General features: G+C 39.9%; 1 protein-coding gene and 1 pseudogene across 5 annotated transcripts in view; both read left to right on the plus strand.

Annotated features, from left to right (window-relative positions):
- Positions 1 to 4,093, plus strand: part of LOC139443816 (uncharacterized) — a 31,668-nt pseudogene extending 27,575 nt beyond the window's left edge.
- LOC139442138 (ras guanyl-releasing protein 3-like) overlaps positions 1 to 22,590 on the plus strand; it is a 93,615-nt gene that overhangs the window by 41,015 nt on the left and 30,010 nt on the right. For all 5 annotated transcript variants that reach the window (XR_011651690.1, XM_071222937.1, XM_071222940.1 and 2 more), the window contains 7 exons: positions 8,742 to 8,945; positions 10,777 to 10,882; positions 15,859 to 15,972; positions 17,744 to 17,875; positions 19,173 to 19,323; positions 20,740 to 20,913; positions 22,302 to 22,418. Coding sequence is in view for 4 of the 5 variants with exons in the window: in XM_071222937.1 (XP_071079038.1) it covers positions 8,822 to 8,945; positions 10,777 to 10,882; positions 15,859 to 15,972; positions 17,744 to 17,875; positions 19,173 to 19,323; positions 20,740 to 20,913; positions 22,302 to 22,418 (918 nt within the window). In the remaining variant the exon portion in view is untranslated. The remainder of the gene's footprint in view (positions 1 to 8,741; positions 8,946 to 10,776; positions 10,883 to 15,858; positions 15,973 to 17,743; positions 17,876 to 19,172; positions 19,324 to 20,739; positions 20,914 to 22,301; positions 22,419 to 22,590) is intronic.

The following is a 22,590-nucleotide window of genomic DNA, read 5'->3' on the forward strand; positions in this document are numbered from 1 at the left end:
AATTTAGAGTCAAGAAGGATATTGTGTAATATAAGATTTCAGAGACTAAATGTAAGTCTATCCTTGAGAGTTCAGAGGATTTGATTTTGGCCTAATATAGAAGGATGAGTCCTGATGTAAAGAACAGCTTGAGCCAAATTGTGGAGACCTTGAAATGTTTGGCATTATTTAGAAGTAGAAGGATTACAGACTAGAGAAAATTATGGATAACAATTTCTTTGTTTACTGTAATGGTCATGTTTTGGTTTAAATCCTTGTACCGTTGTCTTGCTTGACAAGAGTATAAGGTTCTATACAGAAACGTCTCCTTTACAGTAAATAAGAAAGTTGTTGTCCATAAAAAAATTCTACTTTGTGGAGGCCATGTTTAGAACACCGAACTGAAGTACATACATTATCAGCTACATTATTCAAACCGCTTCGAGAAAAAAACAAATGGGAACCTTGTTTCGAATACATTATCATACATTGACTGTATAACCTTGGCTAATCTGGACAGGTGTGCATTGATTAATCATGTTGTAAACGTATGGGGTAGGTAGACAGATAGATACACAGGTAGTTAACGAGGGCTACCTGCAAACTGTCACGGACCCCAGGGATGTTGGTTGAAGAGGGTGGGGTCAGGGACTGCCTGGGGCAAGGATTAAATCGGTTCTACTCTGTGTAAAGAGAAATGCGAAAGGTATTTACAGATGGTAATTTGTGATCAAAGTGAAGTAGTGAATGTGTTGATACACCTGTCTGACTTCCCGGACAATATTGACAGGTGTGATGTCCAGGTGAGATAACGAGGTCAACAGACAGGAGGGGGACACAGCTATCCATAATGCTATGAACAGGTACATTGTATTATCACATCAAAGCACTGTTCTTGTTTCAGTTGCGAAATGGGATGTGTGAGTGAGGTTTTACTCTTAAGTAATATTATTGGGACGACTTGAAATGGCTTCACATATTATTCAGCCCTCAATTTTGCGACAAATTTGGAAGCTTAGCGATTAAATTTTCTATTTTGCGATCAGTATTTTCATGTTAGTCGCCAACTCGAGTATTGCATCTAAACTAATTTTGATTTCAAAATTGATAACGTGATCAAAACAATAGTACGAAAAATATAACGGTAAACAAACACTTATCATAAGACAAGCTCCACACATTGATCGAAGGAAGCACTTATAGGTTATTTGTGACAGCGCTAGTAATGTTATGAGTTCATAAGGAATGTTATGAGTTCATAAGGCTGTAGGAAGTTTATATTCGCGCATGTGCTGTACCGATCTTCCGGAAAGGTTAGTGAAAAGCATCGCGGCCGGTGAACATGGAATGTTTTTCCTCTATTTGTCAGGCATCAAAAGATAATGAATTGGATGTTATTATTGAGTCTGTGACTCGAAGTGAAAACCAAGATTTAGCCGAAGAAAGGTCTCGAGGTTCGTCTGCTTCAGAAAGTGTGACATCGTCTGCTAACTCCACTGATCGAAGGGCAGCGTGTAGTAACAAAACAGACGGTAAATCTAACATGTCTAACAAACCAAACAAAGCCAATGCCAATGCCACTTTCACAAGACAATACAAATTCAAACAAGACTTGCTGAAGAATGTATTGTTAAAATATGATCCAGGAGAAGATCTAATGACTTGCTCATACTGTTCTACATATCCCTTGTTTGCTGGGAACACAGACTTTGTGTCTGGGACGTCACACAGTTGTGAAGCATTCAAAGAACGGAAGACACAAAAACTGCAGCGACATTTGTCTAAATAAAGAATCTGGTAATATGTATCACATCTGAGCTTGTTAGAAAGGACCTGATGATCAAAATGAATATTGCCTCTACAGTACCCATGGAGGAACTGCCATTTACAAAATTTAGAACATTATATTGCTTCTTCCAAAAAAGAATGGCCTTGATGTGTCATACGACTATGCCACAGAGGTAAATGTCCAAAATTTGTTGGGACGTTTGCATCGGAGATGAAGGCCAGTGTTGAAGATGAAATTAAGAAATGTCACCACTATTCAGTCATGGTTGACAATGCCATCAAGGAGACAGAAGCTGTCATCGTTAGAATTGTAAAGGAAAAAATGACAGTGAATAGGGTCTTGCACAGCTCAATGACGCCCATGCGGATGGAATTCTAGAAGCTTCAAGTTTCAAACCAGTTCTTGAAAGTGAAGCACGAAAATTTCGAAGAGAAATTAGTTTCTCTTTGCACAGATGGAGCGACTGTAAATCATGCCGAAAAATGAGGGGTCAAGGCCAAATATCAATGTCCATAGATCATTGTAATCGGGTGTTTACCTCATAGGTAAAGTCTGACTAAGAAAGTTTGAAAGTAATTAATTCAAATCTGAAACATTTATGAAAAAATTAGAATTTGTACTCAGTTTAATTCTCAAGTAACAGAAACTTGTACAGACCTTCAAAGTAACTAGTTACATCTAAGACTAAGTGTAAATAATAAGTCTGACTTTTGGCATCAGAAGACCAAATGAATCAGCCTCAATTATGATGATTATTCAATTTCTTTAAATATCCTGCTATTATTTATACAAATTAATTGCCCCAATAAGCATTTATGCTATTTATTTTATGGAAATAAAAGTCCACACCTTGCAAAAGCATTGGGTATTTTCCTCAGACCTAAGACTACCGCCAGTGTTTGTGGTCAATATGGCGTGCTTACTAATCATGCAGAACGTCTGTCAGAAACAAGTGAACATGCTGAGGTCGCAGGCAGGACTAAGTTTGTGTTCAACCGCTTACAAACATTCAGATGTGCCACATTTTGCCACTTCCTGCTCGATCTGTTGACTACCATTCAAAGCTCAGCCTTCACCTGCAGAATGAGAGAACAATACTTCCAAGTACCTCTGTCCAGAATCTTGAAGTTCGTGTTCAGCCTCAGGGACATTTGGACACATTCCTGGAAATGGCAGGGTGTCTTTCTAAAGAAGACTCCAGATGAGCCTGAGAAGGATTTAAACACCATGCCACTGAATGTCTGTCTGTACAGACATCAAATTTTCAGCCAGAAAGACAGCTGAGGGTCTGTCTGATAGGTTTAGAGTTCTGCTAGGAGGCGCACTCTGGAGTAACATTACTGATGGCACTGCCAAAGCCGTGTCCTCCTTTACGATCTCCCACCAGGACACATGGCCTGACAGCTCATCAGACCTTTCATCATAGGGGGAGGGTAAACTCCAGTACCTACCTGGCTGCTTCAGGAGTCGACGGTCAAGGTTGGTGTTCTTGTTTTAGTTTGTTTTATTCAATTGTAAAATGTGCTGTATCTGTCTGGCCATGTGGTAATGTTTGATATCTTTAAACTTTAAAAAGTCAGTTAAGCTATTAAATAATACTATATGTAGCTTTGCATTATGTAATATTTTAATTTAATTCCCTTGTAAGTTACGAAATGATTGTGATAGAGTTAACACAGTACTACAAGTAATCTCATTCTGATACTGTAAGCATGATGATGATGATGATGATGATGATGATGATGATATTTTACAGAAATTGATGTAATCTGTGTGCCACCACCCACAAGAGGAAGCTCTTCAAACAGCTGGTCAGCACAGAGTTTCAAGATAAGAACAACACAAGTCTCTTTGCAGTTCTCCTTCCCGAGGAGCCGTACAAGACAGTCTTCAAGGTGAACTTCTTAGTCTTTGAGTGACAATCCCTAAATAAAAAACATAAAAGTTGAATTGACAAGTATTGTTTATTGAACTAATAACTTCAAAATGAGTTAATCTTTAATTATTTATTTTTCCAGGATCTCCTTCATCTCGAGGAAATCCTGCTTGTTATACCAGTAACTGATGCAAGCTGTGAACGTGTGTTTTCTTCACAGAAGAGGATTAAGTCAGACTCCAGATCGTCACATGGTATAGATACCCTGGAGGACCCAGTCAGGATGTCTGTGACAACCTGTGTTGAGGGGGATGAGGTCTTCGACACGCCCTAGACATCCTCTCTACAAGCAGGGGCCAGCAGAAGTTGATAACTCGACTATCATGATGTTGTGCAGTTACTTTTGTTCCTGTTGTTGTTCTGAAGATGCAGTGTTTGATCAAGCATAATTTGACTTATTCAAAGTGTCTGGACTTGTGGGCTACTTTGGCTTTGATACAGAATTTCATTTCGTCACTACTTAATCTAAAATAGTACCAAGTTGATATGAATGTATCAATAAAACTGCGTATGTTCCCGCAAACGTTTGTGTTGTTTGGTGAAGTGTGACTTCATTTCATTTACAGATTGTAAAGTTGGCTCCCTGCATAGTTTCTTGGCTCCTTAAAATACTTATACTGTTTTTGCTCCCTGGAAAAAAAATTAACATTGAGGTCTGATATTGGAAAATGAACCCAGACACGAGACAAGGTGATGTTATTACTAGGCTGCTCTGATGCTCCAGATTATTGAGTGGAATCCATCTGACATTCATCTGGATCTGAAATCAATTTTTAGGATAACTTTGAGATGAAATGTAGTTTGATAGTGGTGTGATACATATTGTGATACTGTTTTTATCACCCTGGTTTGATAACTAGGGGATATAGCGATCTGCATGTCCGTCCTGTCCTCTGTCCTTTTTCCATTTCTGGAGTTGAACTCCTAAATTGTTGAATATTTTTTTATGAAACTTGCTATACAGATCAGTCTAATGGTGAACTGGTGCCTTTTGATGATTTGGGATATTGTATTGATATTGAACAGCATTTTTTCTTCTTCATTGAACTGAAGATATCCAATTGCAATGAACCATAAGTGAGGTATAAGTAGCCAAACTCCATTTCCGAATTGCACCAGACTGGGGAGATATGTCATGTCCTAATGACTCCTGTTTAGTACTGTGATTAATGAAATTACTGAAAACTATGGAGGGCGTTTCATTTTTGCAATAACATTGCATCACTGGTACAACTGTTACAAGAGTATTCTGATTGATGACAAGTTCCTCTTATTTTCTGCAACAGTCAACGCCCTTAACTGTAGATTTCTTGGGAATATTAGACATATTTCCAAGTCCTCGATTCAACAAAAGATTGCTTGAGAAGTTTTAGGGGAGCTATTATTGTTTGATATTGATGTATGAGAATTTTCTGAATGGATACCCATGTGGCTCATCAAGTAGATATATTTTTGGAAAATGGAATTTTTGACAGTATATCTTACATTTTAAGACATCTATCAAGAGTGTAGTGGGGTATGGATTTAAATTATTGATATTTTAACTTGTTAGCAATGTATTGCCATCAGGATGTAGACATTTGCGTTACATTGATAACTGGGTCTATCCCAATACCTCTAAATCCAATCAAGATATTCAAATGGATAATATTGGTTGCAACAGCTGTCAATGCTATGTTCACATGATGTATTGGTGATTCAGTATACAATACCCTACTGTGAGTACTGATGTCATACATTACGTCATGATTTTTAAGAGACTGATATGTTTGTCCTAGTTTGTTTGTTGGTTGTTTGGTTAATGCTATAATCAGCAATATTCCAGCTATATGACGGTGGCCTGTAAATAATCAAGTCTTGACCAGACAATCCAGTGATTGATCTCATGAGCATTGATATACGGAATTGACATGCATCAAAGTCAGCAAGCTGATCTTGCTAGTCTCTTCTTACGACAAGCACGGGCTGCTAAAGACCAATTCTAACCCGGATCTTCACGAGCCTTCTCATAGGTATACACAACTCTATAATTAAATGTACTAATTAAGCAAGACGTGGCAGTTGATTTTAATCACAAGGGGGAATATATGTAAGTGATTACTGAACATGGGACTCACACCTGGGAATGTTGTTCAAACATACCGACTTCTGTTTTTCTCGGACGGAAAGTTGGAGAACAGATTAGGAGATACAGAAACGTTTCTGATTTATTCAAAATTTGAAATCTAGTCTTGAAATAACTTTGTTATATCCGGGATGTGCCTCTCAGGGACTCAGTTCCAGCCATCTAAATGTGAAATTACAAGTACAGATGAATCAGTCTGTGACCACAGCTAATATCTTCTAAATCTAGCTGGGAACATTTGTTTATTTGTTTGTTGTTTAACACCACAACAGCAATATTCAGGGATAGAAATTAGCACTAGCCTGCTCGTTCAAACCAGTTGGGATTATGGTAAAGGTACCTGAAGGCAAGTAGAATTTTAAACCTTTTGGAGGTGATGCTGTATTTTATCTCTATTTGGGCTGGTATACTTTCTTGGTTAATTTCTATCCCTCATAGTCCAGTTATATCCTGGACTTTATATTATACCCACTACTTTTTTTACCTTGATAATGTGATATGCATGTAAAGCCCATATCACAAATTACTTAGCAGGCCGATGAAATTTATGAAAATATTCAACCATTTTCACGCACAGCTGTGTGCTGTAAGGGTCATAAACACAGCATCTAATGATATTTAGCCTGCACTCAGTGAACCAGATTTGGATGAATGCTGGGTATTGTTCATTATTCATTGTCTGTTGTTTAATGGCAACTGAAAGTGAAATTCTTTTGGATGTCAGTCTGAAATTACAATCTTCCTTTTTCTGAGGATTTAAACATCAAGTAAATATCTAACGTCATACTCTCATATGGTTGGCCAAACACAGTCTTTTTAGTTGTAGTTTTAAAGTTTCCACTTTGGGCCCAAAACTTTATTTACCTCCTGTTACAAAGATACAGAAATTCTGTTAGAGATATAATACAATTCAATTTGATGTCAAATGTTTTCTTTTTTTGACCAGCCTTCAGTGGCAGTGGGGTAACCAAGGCCTAAAGTGATAAACTATTTGGCAATTTAGCATGGACTATAGAACTGGTGCCAGTATCTGACGCTGGACATATCTAGATCTGTATGAGGGGGCGGTTGGGTAGCCTAGTGGTTAAAGCGTTTGCTCGTCACGCTGAAGACCCAGGTTCAATTCCCGACATGGGTACAATGTGTGAAGCCCATTTATGGTGTCCCACGCCGTAATATTGCTGGAATATTGCTAAAAGCGGCGTAAAACTATATTTACTCACTCACTAGATCTGTATGGAGGCTTATAGTCGGGACCTCGTCTGCAGCGATGTCAGTAAAAGATCCCGAATTGGAATTAACCATATCCCAACTAAACTGTTATAGTTATAACAAAACATTAATGCTTAATATAACATTGTTTCATTAAAAATGCAATGTGTAAGTTCAATGTGAAAATACCCAGTATTAAAAAAAATTGGAACTTAATTGTTTTCCCAATTTTTCCAAAGTTGCCTGACAAGGACAGTTTAGAATCCTAAATACATTCCTGGAGTTAGTGAACAACATTGTGTACAATACATTGTCTTTTTCTATGAGACAGATGTTATCATATAGGGCCAATCAAGAGGGAAATGGAAGCTTGTAGATACAAGTTATTATGTCCAGTTATCTCACCTTTGCCAAGGGTGATAATTGCTATATTTCCCTCTCAGTCATGAGATATGAGACTTTCCCTGCATGTGTATAGCCAGGGAGATGCTGACCTAATCAAGCTCACTTGTGATATTGTAATCATATTGATCATACAGGCAGTTTCTTCCGTGTGGTCTGTCCTCGTTGGCAGCTGTCAACTTTCCTCATGTATGTGTAGGACAGGTACTTTGTTAGTCATGGTTGTTTGTTTGTTTGTTGTTTAACGTCACACCCAGTAATATTCTAGCTATGTGATGGTGGTAAGTAATCCAGTGATTGACATCATGAACATCGATCTATTCAGTTTGGAATGAATGAGTTAATATTGTTTTGCGCCGCATCACTTTTCAAGCTGTTTGTGGTACGCAATTGGGATACGATGACATGCATCAACCAAGTCACACGACCCCGTTTGTAACCTATTATGACTAGCATAGTCGCCTCTTACAACAAGCATAGGTGTGTCAGTGATGTTACCAGGTGCAAAGGTGTTATGGGTCATTAACATCGCCAACTTTTGTTTGGGTTTAAGGTTTCACATTTCCTTCTTGAAATTTTGTTTTGTGTGAAAACAGGAAAGTTTGTGAGAAATTATTTTAATTTTTTTTAATTATTACCTAATTAGTTTCCTTATGTTGAAGTTGTTTTGAATTATTGTCTCAGTTAAGTTGGCATTTGGGGTATTTCAGGGGCAGAATACCATATATGTTGTAAGTGATGACTTAAATGTGGATTAGGTTTTTTCAACCGCTAGGTTTCCTGTAAATGATCAGTCAAATCGCACTGTTTCACTCAAATGATGGGGACACAGATGGGAGAGTTGTCTAAGGTGATGCAATTTGCTGTGCAGAGTTGCGTCCCATGGGCAAGTCAGAAACTAATGGTTGTGGGTTCGAATCCTGGTCCACCCCGATTATGTTTCAGATTTGTCAGTATTTTGTTTTTCAAGGGTTTTACCAAAGTGGTAAACGTCTGAGACCTCCATCACTGCAGGCTTTCCTCCCACATCAAGCTGACAAGCCGTGATGTAACTGGAACATTTAACACCCTCCCTCACACACTCACACACTCACTCACTCTTATAATACACAGACTACACTAATGTGTGTTTCTTTTCTATTCAGGTTGGGGTGATATCAACACCAAGTTATTTTTGGAGACTGTAACATGACTGTCAGTGTTGCAAGATGTTGACATTCTGTGCAACATGACTGTCAGTGTTGCAAGATGTTTGACGTTCTGTTACAGTGTTATTGATGTCTGTTGTTTTGTTGCAGTGTGTCCCTGGAGTGAGTGACCCCTGTGGCGGAGTTGCCGCCGCCACCGCTGCTGCAGACCCCCCGAGTCGCCGCCGCCAATGCAGGGCGTGGATCTCCTGGTGGGCGTGGCTCTGATGGAGGAGGACAGACCGGTGCTACCCGGCGTCAACATCCGCGCCGCAACGCCGGAACGTCTCATCCAGCTCTGCGTTGAAGTCTTCTGTAAGTCACTGGTTTTCGTAGACAATGGCATTGGAACACTTTCAGGATATTGTCAATATTCTTCCATACAATATCATCACTAAATATGAAAAACATTCGTCTAAGTCATCTAAGGCGCTGCGATTCGCTGTGCAGAGTTGCGTCCCTTAGGCACACCAGACACCTATGATTGTTTGAATCCCGGTTCGCCCAGATTATGTTTCTAGGTTTGTCAGCACCATACCCGTGCTCGTGGGTTTCACCGAAGTGGTAAACGTCTGAGACCTGCATCACTTTGGGCTTTCTTCCCACATTAAGCTGACACACCGCGATACAACTGGAATACTGTTAAAAGCGGCGTTTAACCCAACCCAACTCACTCACTAAAATGTTGCTTTCCTGTTATTTTATTAATATGATAATTTCAGCAGCAGTTATCAATTATTTTATTTAACAGAAATAATGCCTGGGAACAGATCGTGTTGTGACACAACTAAAATTCATAATTTTTGTGTCAATTGATAATATTGATAGCTCCTTTAACACACACATGAAATTATGAATAATAATACTTGGTGCAAATTATAAAGTTCAGTGTAAGTGTTTGATGCAGAGATGGGACAGCATTCAGAGGCAGACACTTCAATCTTCATCATGCTCATTTTTGAAACTTATTGCAATGCTGTATGTGTTGTGTTGCAATGTTAACACATGGCAACTTTAGGCATTTTACAGACTAGATATTAATGTAGAGGCTATGAGTGTAGCAGCAATCCTGTTTTTCCTGCTGCATTGTGGCCTTTGAATTAAGTAAAATATCTCACAATACTATTTTAATCTTTCTCAAATATAACACTATTATTCGTTAATCTGTGTTATTAAAGTTACGACCCCCTTTGCGATAAGATCGCTTTGTATCAAGGGCCGTTGACTCCAGATCCAGATCAACTATACACAGTGCTACATTATGACAATGAGCCTTGACTGACTTCCGTGTTTCATATCTAGAGAATAATAATATGTCACTATCAGAATATGAAAGAGGAAGTAGGAGCTCTTATCTGTAGCAAGCTGTGTCAATGTTACCTGGCACAGACAGTGATGTAAATAAGGATGTGTTTACTATGGTGCAGTCCAGTGTGTTGTTTGAGGCTCTGTGTGTGGTGATAGTGAGGGAATGTGCGATTCCTGGAGAGTTGGGTTGTTGTCTGGAGTGGGTGGGGGGTGGCAAGGGGTGTTGTGTGATGGGGGTTGGGTGGCATGGGGTGTTGTGTGATTGGGTGGGGAGGCAAGGGTTGTTGTTTGAAGGGGTTGGGTGGCAAGGGCTGTTGTTTGAGGAGGTGGGGGGGATGAGGGGTGTTGTTTGAAGGGGTTGGTTGGCAAGAGGTGATGGGGGTTGGGTGGCAAGGGCTGTTGTTTGAGGAGGTGAGGGGTGTTGTTTGAAGGGGTTGGGTGGTAAGGGGTGTTGTTTGAGGAGGTGGAGTTGCAAGGGGTGATGGGGGTTGGGTGGCAAGGGCTGTTGTTTGAGGAGGTGTGGTGGTAAGGGGTGTTGTTTGAAGGGGTAGGGTGGCAAGGGCTGTTGTTTGAGGAGGTGAGGGGTGTTGTGCGATGGAGGTTGGGTGGCAAAGGCTGTTGTTTGAGGAGTTTGGGTGGTGAGGGGTGTTGTGCGATGGAGGTTGGGTGGCAAAGGCTGTTGTTTGAGGAGTTTGGGTGGTGAGGGGCGATGTTTGAAGGGGTTGGGTGGCAAGGGTTGTTGTTTGAGGAGTTGAGGTGGCAAGTGGTGTTTGAAGGGGTTGGGTGGTAAGGGGTGCTGTGTGATAGGGTGTCTCCAATCTTGTGGTTTGTGTTGCAGGTGAGGCGGGCCCGTGTGAGCGGCAGGAGGAGTATGCTCGGGTCTTCTACCTCATGCACCAATGGTTCATGAAGTCCGAAGATCTTGCTCAGGCCTTCATAGATCTGTATCCTTCATCAAAGCTCTAATCCAATAATAATAGTCAAATTGTGCAGAGAAGATTTCCAAGAAAATTACTTGGGAAATGAGTGTGCGAGTGAGTATGGTTTTAGGCCGCTTTTAGCAATTTTCCAGCAACATTATGGTGGGGGAGACCAGAAATGGGCTTCACACATTGTACCCATGTCAGGATTCGAACCTGGGTCTTCAGCGTGACAAGCAAACACTTAAACACCTAGGCTACCCGACCGCCCCTCTTGGGAAAAGATGGAACGGGAACAGTTATTTTGATAAGTAGACCATCACAGTAATATTTTACATTGTTCATGCCAATGATGGACATTTGATCACAGGGGACAGTCGGGTAGTCTCGTAGTTAAAGTGTTTGCTCATCATGCTGAGGACCCAGTTCGATTGCCATCTTGGGTACATTGTGTGAAGCCCATTTCTGGTGCCCCCCAGCTAATATTGCTGGAATATTGCTAAAAGCGGCGTAAAACAATACTCACTCACTCACTCACTTATTTGATCACAGAACTAGTGTGAACTCATTAAAGACTGGAATATTGCTAAAAGCGGCAAAAAAACATACTCACTCACTCACTCATAAAAGGTATGTTCACAGATCACCTTAGTCTTCAGTGATTAAAGTAAGACTGTTCAGTTTGACATACAGGAATGATTTTTAAATCTTTTTTGAGTCAATTCTTGTCAGATTGAGAAACTGCTTGTGCACCATAAAATATTATTAACATTTATATGATTGGTGGTAATGTGCAGCGTGTTACTCACTTGGCTGGCCAACAGTAGAGGTACCACAACCTCTCTCCATCTGCACATATATCATCCACCATTATGTTAACATTTTGTATTCTAGATCGTTACTTTAAACAATAGGGATAGATTTTGATCAAAGTTGGTAAGTGGACACTCCCGTTTGAAAACCAGGTCAAGGTCAGATATGATGGATTGAATGTCAGTTCAGTTTCTAGACAGGTTATATGTGCATGTACACGAGTCAAGGTCAATAATCAGCCAAATAGGTCAAAAGTAATGGGCAGTTTGATAATGTTCGTAAGACCCGAGAGATCTTGTCAGCCTTAGAAATTTATTTTGCTTTTTAGAACTGGTCTAGAAGGACTAGTGTAAACCTTATTTTACTGGTCCAAGTTTTGTTGCTTGTCATACTTAAATAGGTTGTCTATGTTTACATTTTCTGTCAGATTACATAAATCCCAATCCAGTTCCAATTTGTAGCGAAATTGAAGCATTGAGAAGTGGTTGAAAATTATTGCCCTCAAATGCTTCAAGTCAATTAAGACTAGCACTATTGGATTTTTGCATATCCCAAACACAATTTAGTAGTCTCTGGCTAGCAGACAAGTATGAATTTTAAAGGCTGTTAGTATTTAGGTGTAAGAGAAAGATGCGTTTTAATGAGGTGAAGGTGTAAGATGTAGAAATATTGCATATAGTTTAGTGTTTATGAAGTGTGCATTATAATGAGGTAAAACTGCAAGATGCGTTAGGTGGAGTAGCACAGTTCACTCAGCAGGCAGATATGAACCAGGTGCACCCAGTCACATTCGCTCATGGAGTGTTTTCTGTGTCAACTATAAAAAGAACCACTTTTATCAGACATGTAATAATGCAGTGAATATGCCTGAATCGATAATGAAGTAGAACAATGAATTATTAACTCCAAACTTTTGTTACAATCTTTACATATCAATATCAAATATCAATTCTGTAGATAAGATGTTAATGTATGTTTCGCATGGTAATGACTAAATATATCCTTTTATTGATCTGCGTGTCATGGTTGATAACACTATATATATGCCTGTGTGGTATTATGTTGATGCTCAGGTCGATAACATTGTTTATGACCATATGGTTCAAGAGTTTATCAAGTCCATGCAAAGCAAAAGTGCAACAAGGATTGCAGTGCCCATCACTATTGTTAGCCGAATACCAACATCATCGTTGCCGTCACGTGAAATGGCACTGGTCTGTCATTGTTGACTTCATGTGAAATGGCACTGGTCTTTCATTGTTGACGTCATGTGAAATGCCACTGGTCTATCATTGTTGACGTCATGTGAAATGGCGCTGGTCTACCATTGTTGACGTCATGTGAAATGGCGCTGGTCTATCATTGTTGAAGTCATGTGTAGTGGCGCTGGTCTATCATTGTTGATGTCATGTGAATGGCACCTGTTTGTCATTGTTGACGTTATGTGAAATGGCGCTGGTCTATCATTGCTGATGTCATGTGAATGACACCTGTTTGTCATTGTTGATGTCATGTGAACACTGTTAGCTTCAAAACATGGTCTGCCATCCTTGATGTCATGTTACAGAGTGAGGGGACACGGATGGCCCAGTCGTCTAAGGCGCCGCGATTCGCTGTGCAGAGTTGCGTCCCTTGGGCACGCCAGAAACCTATGATTGTCGGTTCGAATCCCGGTTCGCCCAGATTATGTTTCTAGGTTTGTCAGCACCATACCCGTGCTCGTGGGTTTCACCGAAGTGATAAACGTCTGAGACCTGCATCACTTCGGGCTTTCCTCCCACATTAAACTGACAAGCCGCGATATAACTGGAATACTGTTAAAAGCGGCGTTAAACTAAACTCACTCACTCACTGTTACAGAGTGACATGCTAAATTATAAACTATGATTTTAAATCTTCAAATTTAGAATATAATTTTAGAAAATAGAAGTTTTTCAAATTTTTCATCCCTTGAATATTTTCTCATTTTGTACATGTTTCACCTGTATAAATAAAAGCATATCTTCATACACACAATGAGTTAGAGGTAACAAGGGACACAACAATGGTCTTACTTCACATCTTTCAAACTTTGTTTAGTGACATCAGTATGACACACATGCTTATGCAGTGGTCTTTATCTCATTGGACATTTCTGGTGTCTCCTGCCGAGATATTGCTGGAATATTGCTAAAAGTGGCGTAAAACCTCACTCACTCACTCACTCACTCTTTGTGGACAAATGCTGATAACATTTTGTCCATCCCCGTGTGTTAAACTCTGGAGTATAATGTGGCCATTCAACAAGGTGACCTTTCTGCACTGCCTGTCATACCTCGTATAATTACCCATAGACTTGTGTGATTGCCATAGCTCTAAGATCACTTTATGTAGTGGGCATTATGTCCTGGTTGATAACACCATATCTCTTATTCTGTTGTATAATTAAATTCAGGAAATATTTGATCAATTGTATTTCTTGGGAGAACTCTTTGTGTTGTTAATTTACCATGTATTGATTGGATTTGGGATTTGATAGTGAAAATAATAATTGTTTGTCAATCAATCACCACCTGGCAGCTGGCGCCAGGTTTGACCACAGGCACATGTGACACAGAAAAAACCTTTGTTTACATAATTAGTGTCTCTGTGTCAGCTGTGACACATTTCTATGAAAAGCAACGAACTAACATACTTACATTCGGTAATGGAGAAGAGAGTTTTGTTGAAATCTGAAATGGAAAAAAGTAACTGAGCATTTTGGACTAAGTGCATGAGACCTTATATCAGGATGTGTTTGCAATTGATTGTAGTCTCTTTGTAAACTTTTATGTTCTTAATATTTTCTCTAATACTCACAGGAGGTACAATGTGTGAAGCCCATTTCTGGTGTCCTCCTCCCCCCCCCCTGCCGTGATATTGTTGGAATATTGGTATAAGCGGCGTAAAACCCATCTTCCTGAGGCAAAAGAGTTTACTGACTTTAAAAGTCCAGTTTCCACCCTTGCCGAACTAGGCTAGAATTCCTGGGCTCAATCGTAGCGCCACCAGTGGCTATTACCATTTATGTCCCATCTAAGCCTCTCCTATGGACCAATAAGATTCCACCTCTCGTATCACTTGCATTTGCTTCACCCAAAATGGTGGCGCCCAGTCAGGACGATCTGATCGATAATCAAGATCTATATTGTGATAAAACGTCACCGTGAAATGCATCAAATCACGTGAGCACCTTGATTAAAAACATGAAAAGATTTGGAAAATAACTGTTTACAACGAGTTGGCATTGCACATGCTTTGCAAATCCTGCAATAGACAGAAATCTGCACAACAGTTTACGAACCGGATTTTGATTTCAGTGCGTGATTTTGATTGGACTATGCATAGACTCGTTAGTCCAGCCAAAATGTAACTCCATAATACGAGCCTAGTTCGGCAAGGGTGGAAACTGGACTTTTATAGTCAGTTAACTCTCTTGCCTCGGGAAGATGCGTAAAACCTCACTCACTCTAATACTCAAAAGGCTTTTGAAGCTGAACTTCACAATGATGATCAAAACTAGCATCATTAAAGTTGCACTCACAATTCTACTCAGTTATTAAGATTGATTAAGTCATTAAGCATGGCTGCCATGGAAGCCTTATTTAAAATGCCATTTTATTCCCTTGCTAGTTGGGTTATACAGATGTTAATGTGTGGTGGTTAGATCAGAATTTAGCAGTTGTAAGTATGTTTCTATTTTTTGTAGCCGTAATTTGAAGTTTTAGTCGTGACCTTTGACAAGAGAACACAACCAAGCATTGGTGTCGTTTGGTGTGTTCTTGCAAAATCTGGAGACTCAGGGTTATTTCTCAAAATGTCATTGTGCTTCATTTTGAATGTCCGTCATTGACATATGACTTCAAGTAGCCTTTTAAGTCCAGCTAAACTCTTGCTAAACTCTTGTCGTAGTGGTACCTACTTTAGACTTGGACTGTATTGTAAATGTGAATTTATTGTGAGTGAGTGAGTTTAATGCTGCTTTGAACAGTATTCCAGTACCATATTATGGCGTGTCAGCTTAATGTGAGAGGAAAGTGATGCAGGTCTCAGACTTTTACCACTTTGGTGAAACCCATTTGTTTCTTGAAACATTTGAAATCAAAATATGTGTTATTGAAGACTATGGTTGTACTTCATTTTTGCAAATACCCTTAACACTTAATCAGTTACCAGGGTTGCGATGAAACGATCTCGTGTGATGTGGCAGCCTGTCATCACCTTCCCACAGTCCAACAGTGTCCCATACAGCAATACAAGGCCAAAATATGTCAGGCTGTCAGGTAACTTGTCACTGTGTCTATCGTATTCCAGTATTAGCTTACAGTGTCCCATAGAGCGATACCAGGTGAAGGTCGGTATCCTTCAGTGTCCCACACAGCAATACAAGGTGAAGGTCGGTATTCTTCAGTGTCCCACACAGCAATACAAGGTGAAGGTCGGTATCCTTCGGTGTCCCATAGAGCAGTACAAGGTGAAGGTCGGTATCCTTCAGTGTCCCATAGAGCAATACAAGGTGAAGGTCGGTATCCTTTAGTGTCCCATAGAGCAATACAAGGTGAAGGTCGGTATCCTTCAGTGTCCCACACAGCAATACAAGGTGAAGGTCGGTATCCTTCAGTGTCCCATAGAGCAATTCAAGGTGAAGGTCGGTATTCTTCAGTGTCCCACACAGCAATACAAGGTGAGTGTCGGTATCCTTCAGTGTCCCACACAGCAATACAAAGTGAAGGTCAGTATTCTACGATATCTTCACCAGTAAGTCAATGACTTTTATAGTTCACCTGAAACCTGAAACTTGCTGCTTATTGTGCCCAAACCGGTTTGTTGACTGTTGGACACGTTGGCTTTTCTCACTTTCGATGCTTGTAACAAAGTTCCACATTCTTCAGAAGCTACAATGAAACTCGGATGACTGGTATTTTGACCAGTGTCATAATTATTTTCATTGTGGAGCATTTTTCACCTGGAGTTTAAATTTCAGTTCATGTGGTTAGTGATATTTGTGAAGTCTTTGTCATTGATATGCTCTAGGCACAACCTGTTGAAAAACAATCAATATTTCAGCTGGTGCCTTGAGTTCAAACTGTTTGAGATTGACACATAATCCCATGCGCTAGTTGAAATGTAATGTCTATTACATAGTGGCCTTCATCTCTGACAAATAGGACCAGTGAAGATTTGGGGTAGAGTAGGTCTTCAGGAACCCATTCTTGCTGTCAAAGGCGACTTATGCTTGTCGTAAGAAGCTGCTAACGGGACCCGATGGTCAGACTGGCTGACTTGGTCGATGCATGTCGTATCCCAATTGTGTAGATCGATGCTCATGATATCAATCACTGGATTATCTGGTCCAGACTCGATTATTTACAGACCGCCGTCATATAGCTGGAATATTGCTGAGTGCAGCATTTAACAACAAACAAACAAAAAACAAAATCAGACAAATAGAGTTTAACAGGTAACTCATCAGAAAACAAGTGAGCAATGTTTGGCTTTCCACACCACATTCTGACATAGTTTTGACAAGGAAGTGTCCTCTGCATTATCTGTGAGACACAACGATAGTCCAGACTTGGTGTTTGTCTTCTGTTTCCCCCGGGGCGGTCGGGTAGCCTAGTGGTTAAAGCGTGCGCTCGTCACGCCGAAGACCCGGGTTCGATTCACGACATGGGTACTATGTGTGAAGCCCATTTCTGGTGTCCCCGCCGTGATATTGCGCGAATATTGCTAAAAGCGGCGTAAAACCATACTCACTCACTCTGTTTCTCCCAGACCAATTATTTTTGTTTTATGGATTCAGCAGCAGACACAAAATAATCAAAATAGCATGTTGTGTGGCAAGTGTGCCTTTTTTCTAATCCAAGCATACAAGAGGAATTGTTTGACTTAACCTTTTTGACAAAAAGTAAACAGACTTGCAATGAACTGGTATTAAAAAATATGACGCTTAGGATTGCAAGGGAGATAATCTCCTTTTGAGTATGTGTCCATTATTCAGGCCTGAGTTTATCAGCTTTAGCACTACTGTGGATGTATTTGTGTTGTTTGCAGATATTGGATACGGCACTTCCCTGTTCATTTTGATCTAGACGCACGATTGGTCAAAGCTGTTGAACAGCTTGGATGTCTCCTCCAATCAGAAGGCAATGTTCAGCTCAAGGAACTCATTGATTTGTCCAAAGTGTGAGTTAATAACATTCATAAATCAAAATGGTCTGCAATTTCCAGACTTGAGTGACATTAGCGTTAATTAGAATTGTGTTGTTTCTTGATTGGTTTTGGTTTTGTCCGAAGGATGTTTAATGAAGTTATTTTTCTGATTTCATCTCTGTTTTTGAATTATCTGTTTTTCAAATTATCTTGAAGAAACAGTTGATATTCTGCAACTATTTTATTTTCAGAAGGGACAGATGTTGCTTGTGGGAGTGTATTCACTGTGAATGTCAAACTATGTCACTAAACTGTGTGTGATTTAGATATTGTTGGTTTTGAACAAAGTTAGGGTATTAAGGGGGACAATTTTATATCCTGGATCTGTGTCTCTCTCCCCCCCCCCCCCCCCCCCCCAAAAAAAATAAATCTGTTCATGAAAAAAATATTTTGCATCATTTCCATGGAATTGTGTGTTTGACTGTAGGTGTTGTTTGACATTGTTATGATGATGTGATTGTAACCACAGAACCCTACTTATCTGGAAACCTGCCTAAAGGACAAATTTTATGAAAAATGAAAAAATAGTTTATGAAATGCTCCGCTTATGTGGACATCCAGTTTCTGGAACTGGATAGTGAATTACACTAACCAACAAGGCAGTTGCACACTATTGTGGATCACATTCCAGATAACACCAATGTATGACGATGTTTGTTTAGTAGGTCGACATACGGCAGCCAATATCGAAGGGGTTGGGCAGCCTTTGATCAGTGTGGATTATGATTCTGTTTGGAATGATAAACCGGCTATGAATCCAATTATTATTTGGCATAATTGTCAATTAGGAAATTTACACTGATTTGATGGCTTTCAAAACAAGAAGACCTCTTCCATGATTGGTTGTTTGCCTTTGACAGGCAGATGTGGTAACATGGCAACAATTCTAAAAAGAGAATGTGTGTGTGTGTGTAAGTTAGCTTTTTGTTGTGTAGTTAAACACCCTTGTGTCGAACTTTGATGTGTCAAAATTACGTTTGTCTTGAAGTTAAAGCTTGGTCCCAGTGTATTCCTTTATTATTCATCGTTTTTGGTTGTGTTGAACCTCGTATAACTTATTCACGTAGGTCCCGTCAACTTCGACACAATGGTGTTTGACTATATGGTTTTTGAGTTGGTAGGGGAACTAACTCTGGTCAGTTTACTTAGTGATTTATCTATCCCGTAGTTTGTTTATCCAGATGATTCCATGAAATAGGCAACTCTCTTGATAAGTGGGCTTCCACAGTTTAGAAAATTTCTGTGTTGATATTTTCAATGTCTGTTTCAGACCTTCTTATGACTGGATGAGGAATATGTCTGTTCGTCAGCCGTCCCGGAAACATTCGCGTAAAGTGTCACTTGTCTTCAATCATTTAGAGCCAGATGAGTTAGCAGAACAGCTGACGTATCTTGAGTTTAAGGCGTTTAGGAGAATTCATGTGAGTTGGACATTTTTACCTATTTCTTAATTTTATTGAAGCAAGGATTTAGCAGATGAAGCAAAAACATTTTGTTGACTTTACACCTTCAGCCTTTCTTGATAGTGTAGAGTAAGGGGAGGTAACTAGTGTTCCCATACATGGATGGACAGTGTTCGGGAGATAACTCTAAAATATATGGCAGACGTAGGGTATGTGTTGCTAGGTAAGCGGGTGCACGGTAAGAATAGATAGAAGGAGAGGGCAGTTAGACCATTAGGACAGTTTGATTTCTACAGTAATGGAATAAAGACGTGTGTTGATTGTAACAGCGACTTGCGTGTGTTCTCTGGGAAAGATTGATGATTACAATATTAAGGGCTCCCCGCCCTATGGGACTATGGGACTATGGGACCAGTGTGGGTGTTCGGGGCAGAATAGGTCCACAGGCCGGTCTACTCTGATTTTAGAATAGATACTTTTGTTTACAAACAAGAAAAGTCTGCTCACGTGATATGCAAATTAGCTTGTTGCAGTGGTGTAATGCTGTCATCACTGCACTGGAGGTGAACTGTTTCAGTTATTGAATGTAAATTTCCTGTTTGTCATTGCCTTATGTATCGGCACTTTTCATTGGCTAAAAGTCCAAAATGGTCCAATCTGAATCGAGCTTACACATGCTTACACATATAACCGTAATTTGGACAATGTCCAGTGGTTCTTTTAATGGATCAAGTGGATCACCGATTACTTGGTTACTAGGATATAGTCCGATGGCATGGGTTGTTGCTCATAATGTCCGTCCCTGGATTTTCTGGTCCAGACTTGAATATGCCATGATATTGCAGCCTGTGGAATTCAGCTGCAGATCACACTCAGCCAATGCCTACCGTATTTGACGTAATGAGCGCCCACGGTGACATTTGCTAAGATACTGGCTAGTGAACAATCCCAGTTACCATCCCTTCCAATTGATCAATGTACACAAGACTTATTTATTCGCGTATAATACGCACTCATGTGTTATATGCACCCTTAATTATGGTCAATTAAATTATGGAAAAATATATCTGTCGTACATAAATATTTCAGCATAAATAACAATATTTATCTTTCAACTATTTTCCACCAAAATAATATTCTAATAAGAGCCCCCTATTTCTAATTTTGAGAGCGCCCTGGGCGCTTATTATGTCGAATACAGTATTTCTGATGTATGGAGGCTGCATTATCGTAGCTTGGTACCATATGTCCACACACTCAATCTCTGTTCAATACAGTGAGGAACTTAGTATGATTATGTACCACTTAAGATTGCATCACACATTGTGTGATGTTGGGGTCAACCCAGGTCCATGTCCTCTAGACTTCCACTTTCTCTACTGATGCCAGATTGTTTCCATGGCCATCCTTAACGAAACCCCTGTACATGCACAGTTTTCAGATTTCAAGAACTATGCAGTGACAGCCTCTCTGAAGGAGAACCCCAAGTTGGAGCGATCAATAGCGTTATTCAACGGCCTTTCCCAGTGGGTCCAGTGCATGGTTCTCAGCAAAACTACACCTCAACAGAGAGCTGATGTCATCATTAAGTTTGTCAATGTGGCCAAGGTGGGTCAGCTATTTCCTTGGTTTCTGATTTTTATGCTTATATTTTGTTGGCAGGTTTTGACAAAATGTTGGTTCAAATTCCTAATCTGTGGTTATCCACAGTCAAGTCTTGTTAATCCGACACTCGTTAATCCGACAATCGGCTTTACCCGACACAAATGATGGGAACAGATTAGATCAGTGCTATTTAGACCCGTTAATCCGACAGTCTCGCACTCCGACTCCGACACACCTAATTTGCAACGAATTGCTGAAATCAGTCTCGTTAATCTGACACAGTGATCAGCGTACTCCGCGGTCATCTGCCTGCGAGTACACAGCCCCGTGTTTTGATGCAAGACGAGTCGGCCAGTAGCTGCATATTTCAACTTGCTTAACAATAAACAATTACAGCTTTTAAAAAACAAAACAGGATTAATCACATGCATGCCTAGATTCCTAGACTCAACAATATGAATTTCATTTTTCATTTTCCTACGTGTTCGTATCGTTATCTATCGTGTAGTTGTCCAATTTTCAATCACAAACGTTTATTCTACCTAATTTTATTTTTCCGACATACTCGTTAATCCGACATAATCATATGCAACCAACAATGTCGGATTAACGGGACTTGATTGTATATGTATTTCCTTTTCTCCTACCGCAGGCATACAGATTAAATCAAAATTCAAGGAAAGCCCGAACATGCTTACATTCTAGTTTGTTTCAAGTAAAATGTCGTCTGCTGTTTTAACTTGGTAGACATTGCATGTGATGGAAGGACATAAGAGGGATTCATTGTCTGAAATGTTTTCAGAATTTTAAGTTGCCAACCACTCGATCATCTTTGAAACTGACATCCATTGAGTTCACATCGTCCTGAAGTAAACTACTTTATTAAACCTCCATGTCTGAATGATGAGATCTGATTGGTCCACGTGATCTTGATAAATACTTTGTATCCCGGCTTGGAGGGGAATATATTTCTCAGCGGGGGAATAAATCTTTTATACCCCGGTACGGGCAAGTCAGGCTGCACATGGATTTCTGAGAGGCAGAATAAATCCTTTATACCTGCTTCAAAGCAAAAAGCCGCACGCTTTTGCCGAGTCAATAGAAGTCAATGACCTCAGCTCAGTTGAACAGCTGTTTTCTATCAATTTTGACCTTGTTTGAATTCTTTTACAGTGTCATATTTAAACATGTCAGTAAGATAAATTCATTGCAGCAGGATCACGAGGGGTACATGGGGTTTTATGCATCCCTCGTGGTATAAAACCTCACGGTGATGCAGAAGACTTCATGTACCCCTCGTGATCCTGCTACAACTTATATTGCATACTAAAGGGTGTATTTGCTGAGATAGCTGCTAGTTTGCTACCCCGGAGTGCTGTATCTGTTCACAGAGGCTGCGGGTACTACAGAACTTCAACACACTGATGGCTATTGTTGGAGGCCTCACTCACAGCGCACTGGCGAGACTCTCCAAAACTAATGCATGTCTGCCCTCAGAAACACACAAGGTAAACTGTCGTGATATAATGTCTGGATGGCTCCATTTAATCCCCAGTAAATGTCTGCAAAAATATTTCTTTTTCGTTTGAATTTGTCCTCTCCTAGATTTGTTTATACCTTGGAACTCGAGACATAGATTTCAGTAAATTGATACTTGAGTTTTCTTATATTATTAATTAA

Source organism: Haliotis cracherodii, unplaced genomic scaffold (assembly GCF_022045235.1).
Source record: "Haliotis cracherodii isolate W230 unplaced genomic scaffold, xgHalCrac1.p SCAF_5, whole genome shotgun sequence".
Classification (NCBI taxonomy): Eukaryota; Metazoa; Mollusca; class Gastropoda; order Lepetellida; family Haliotidae; genus Haliotis; species Haliotis cracherodii.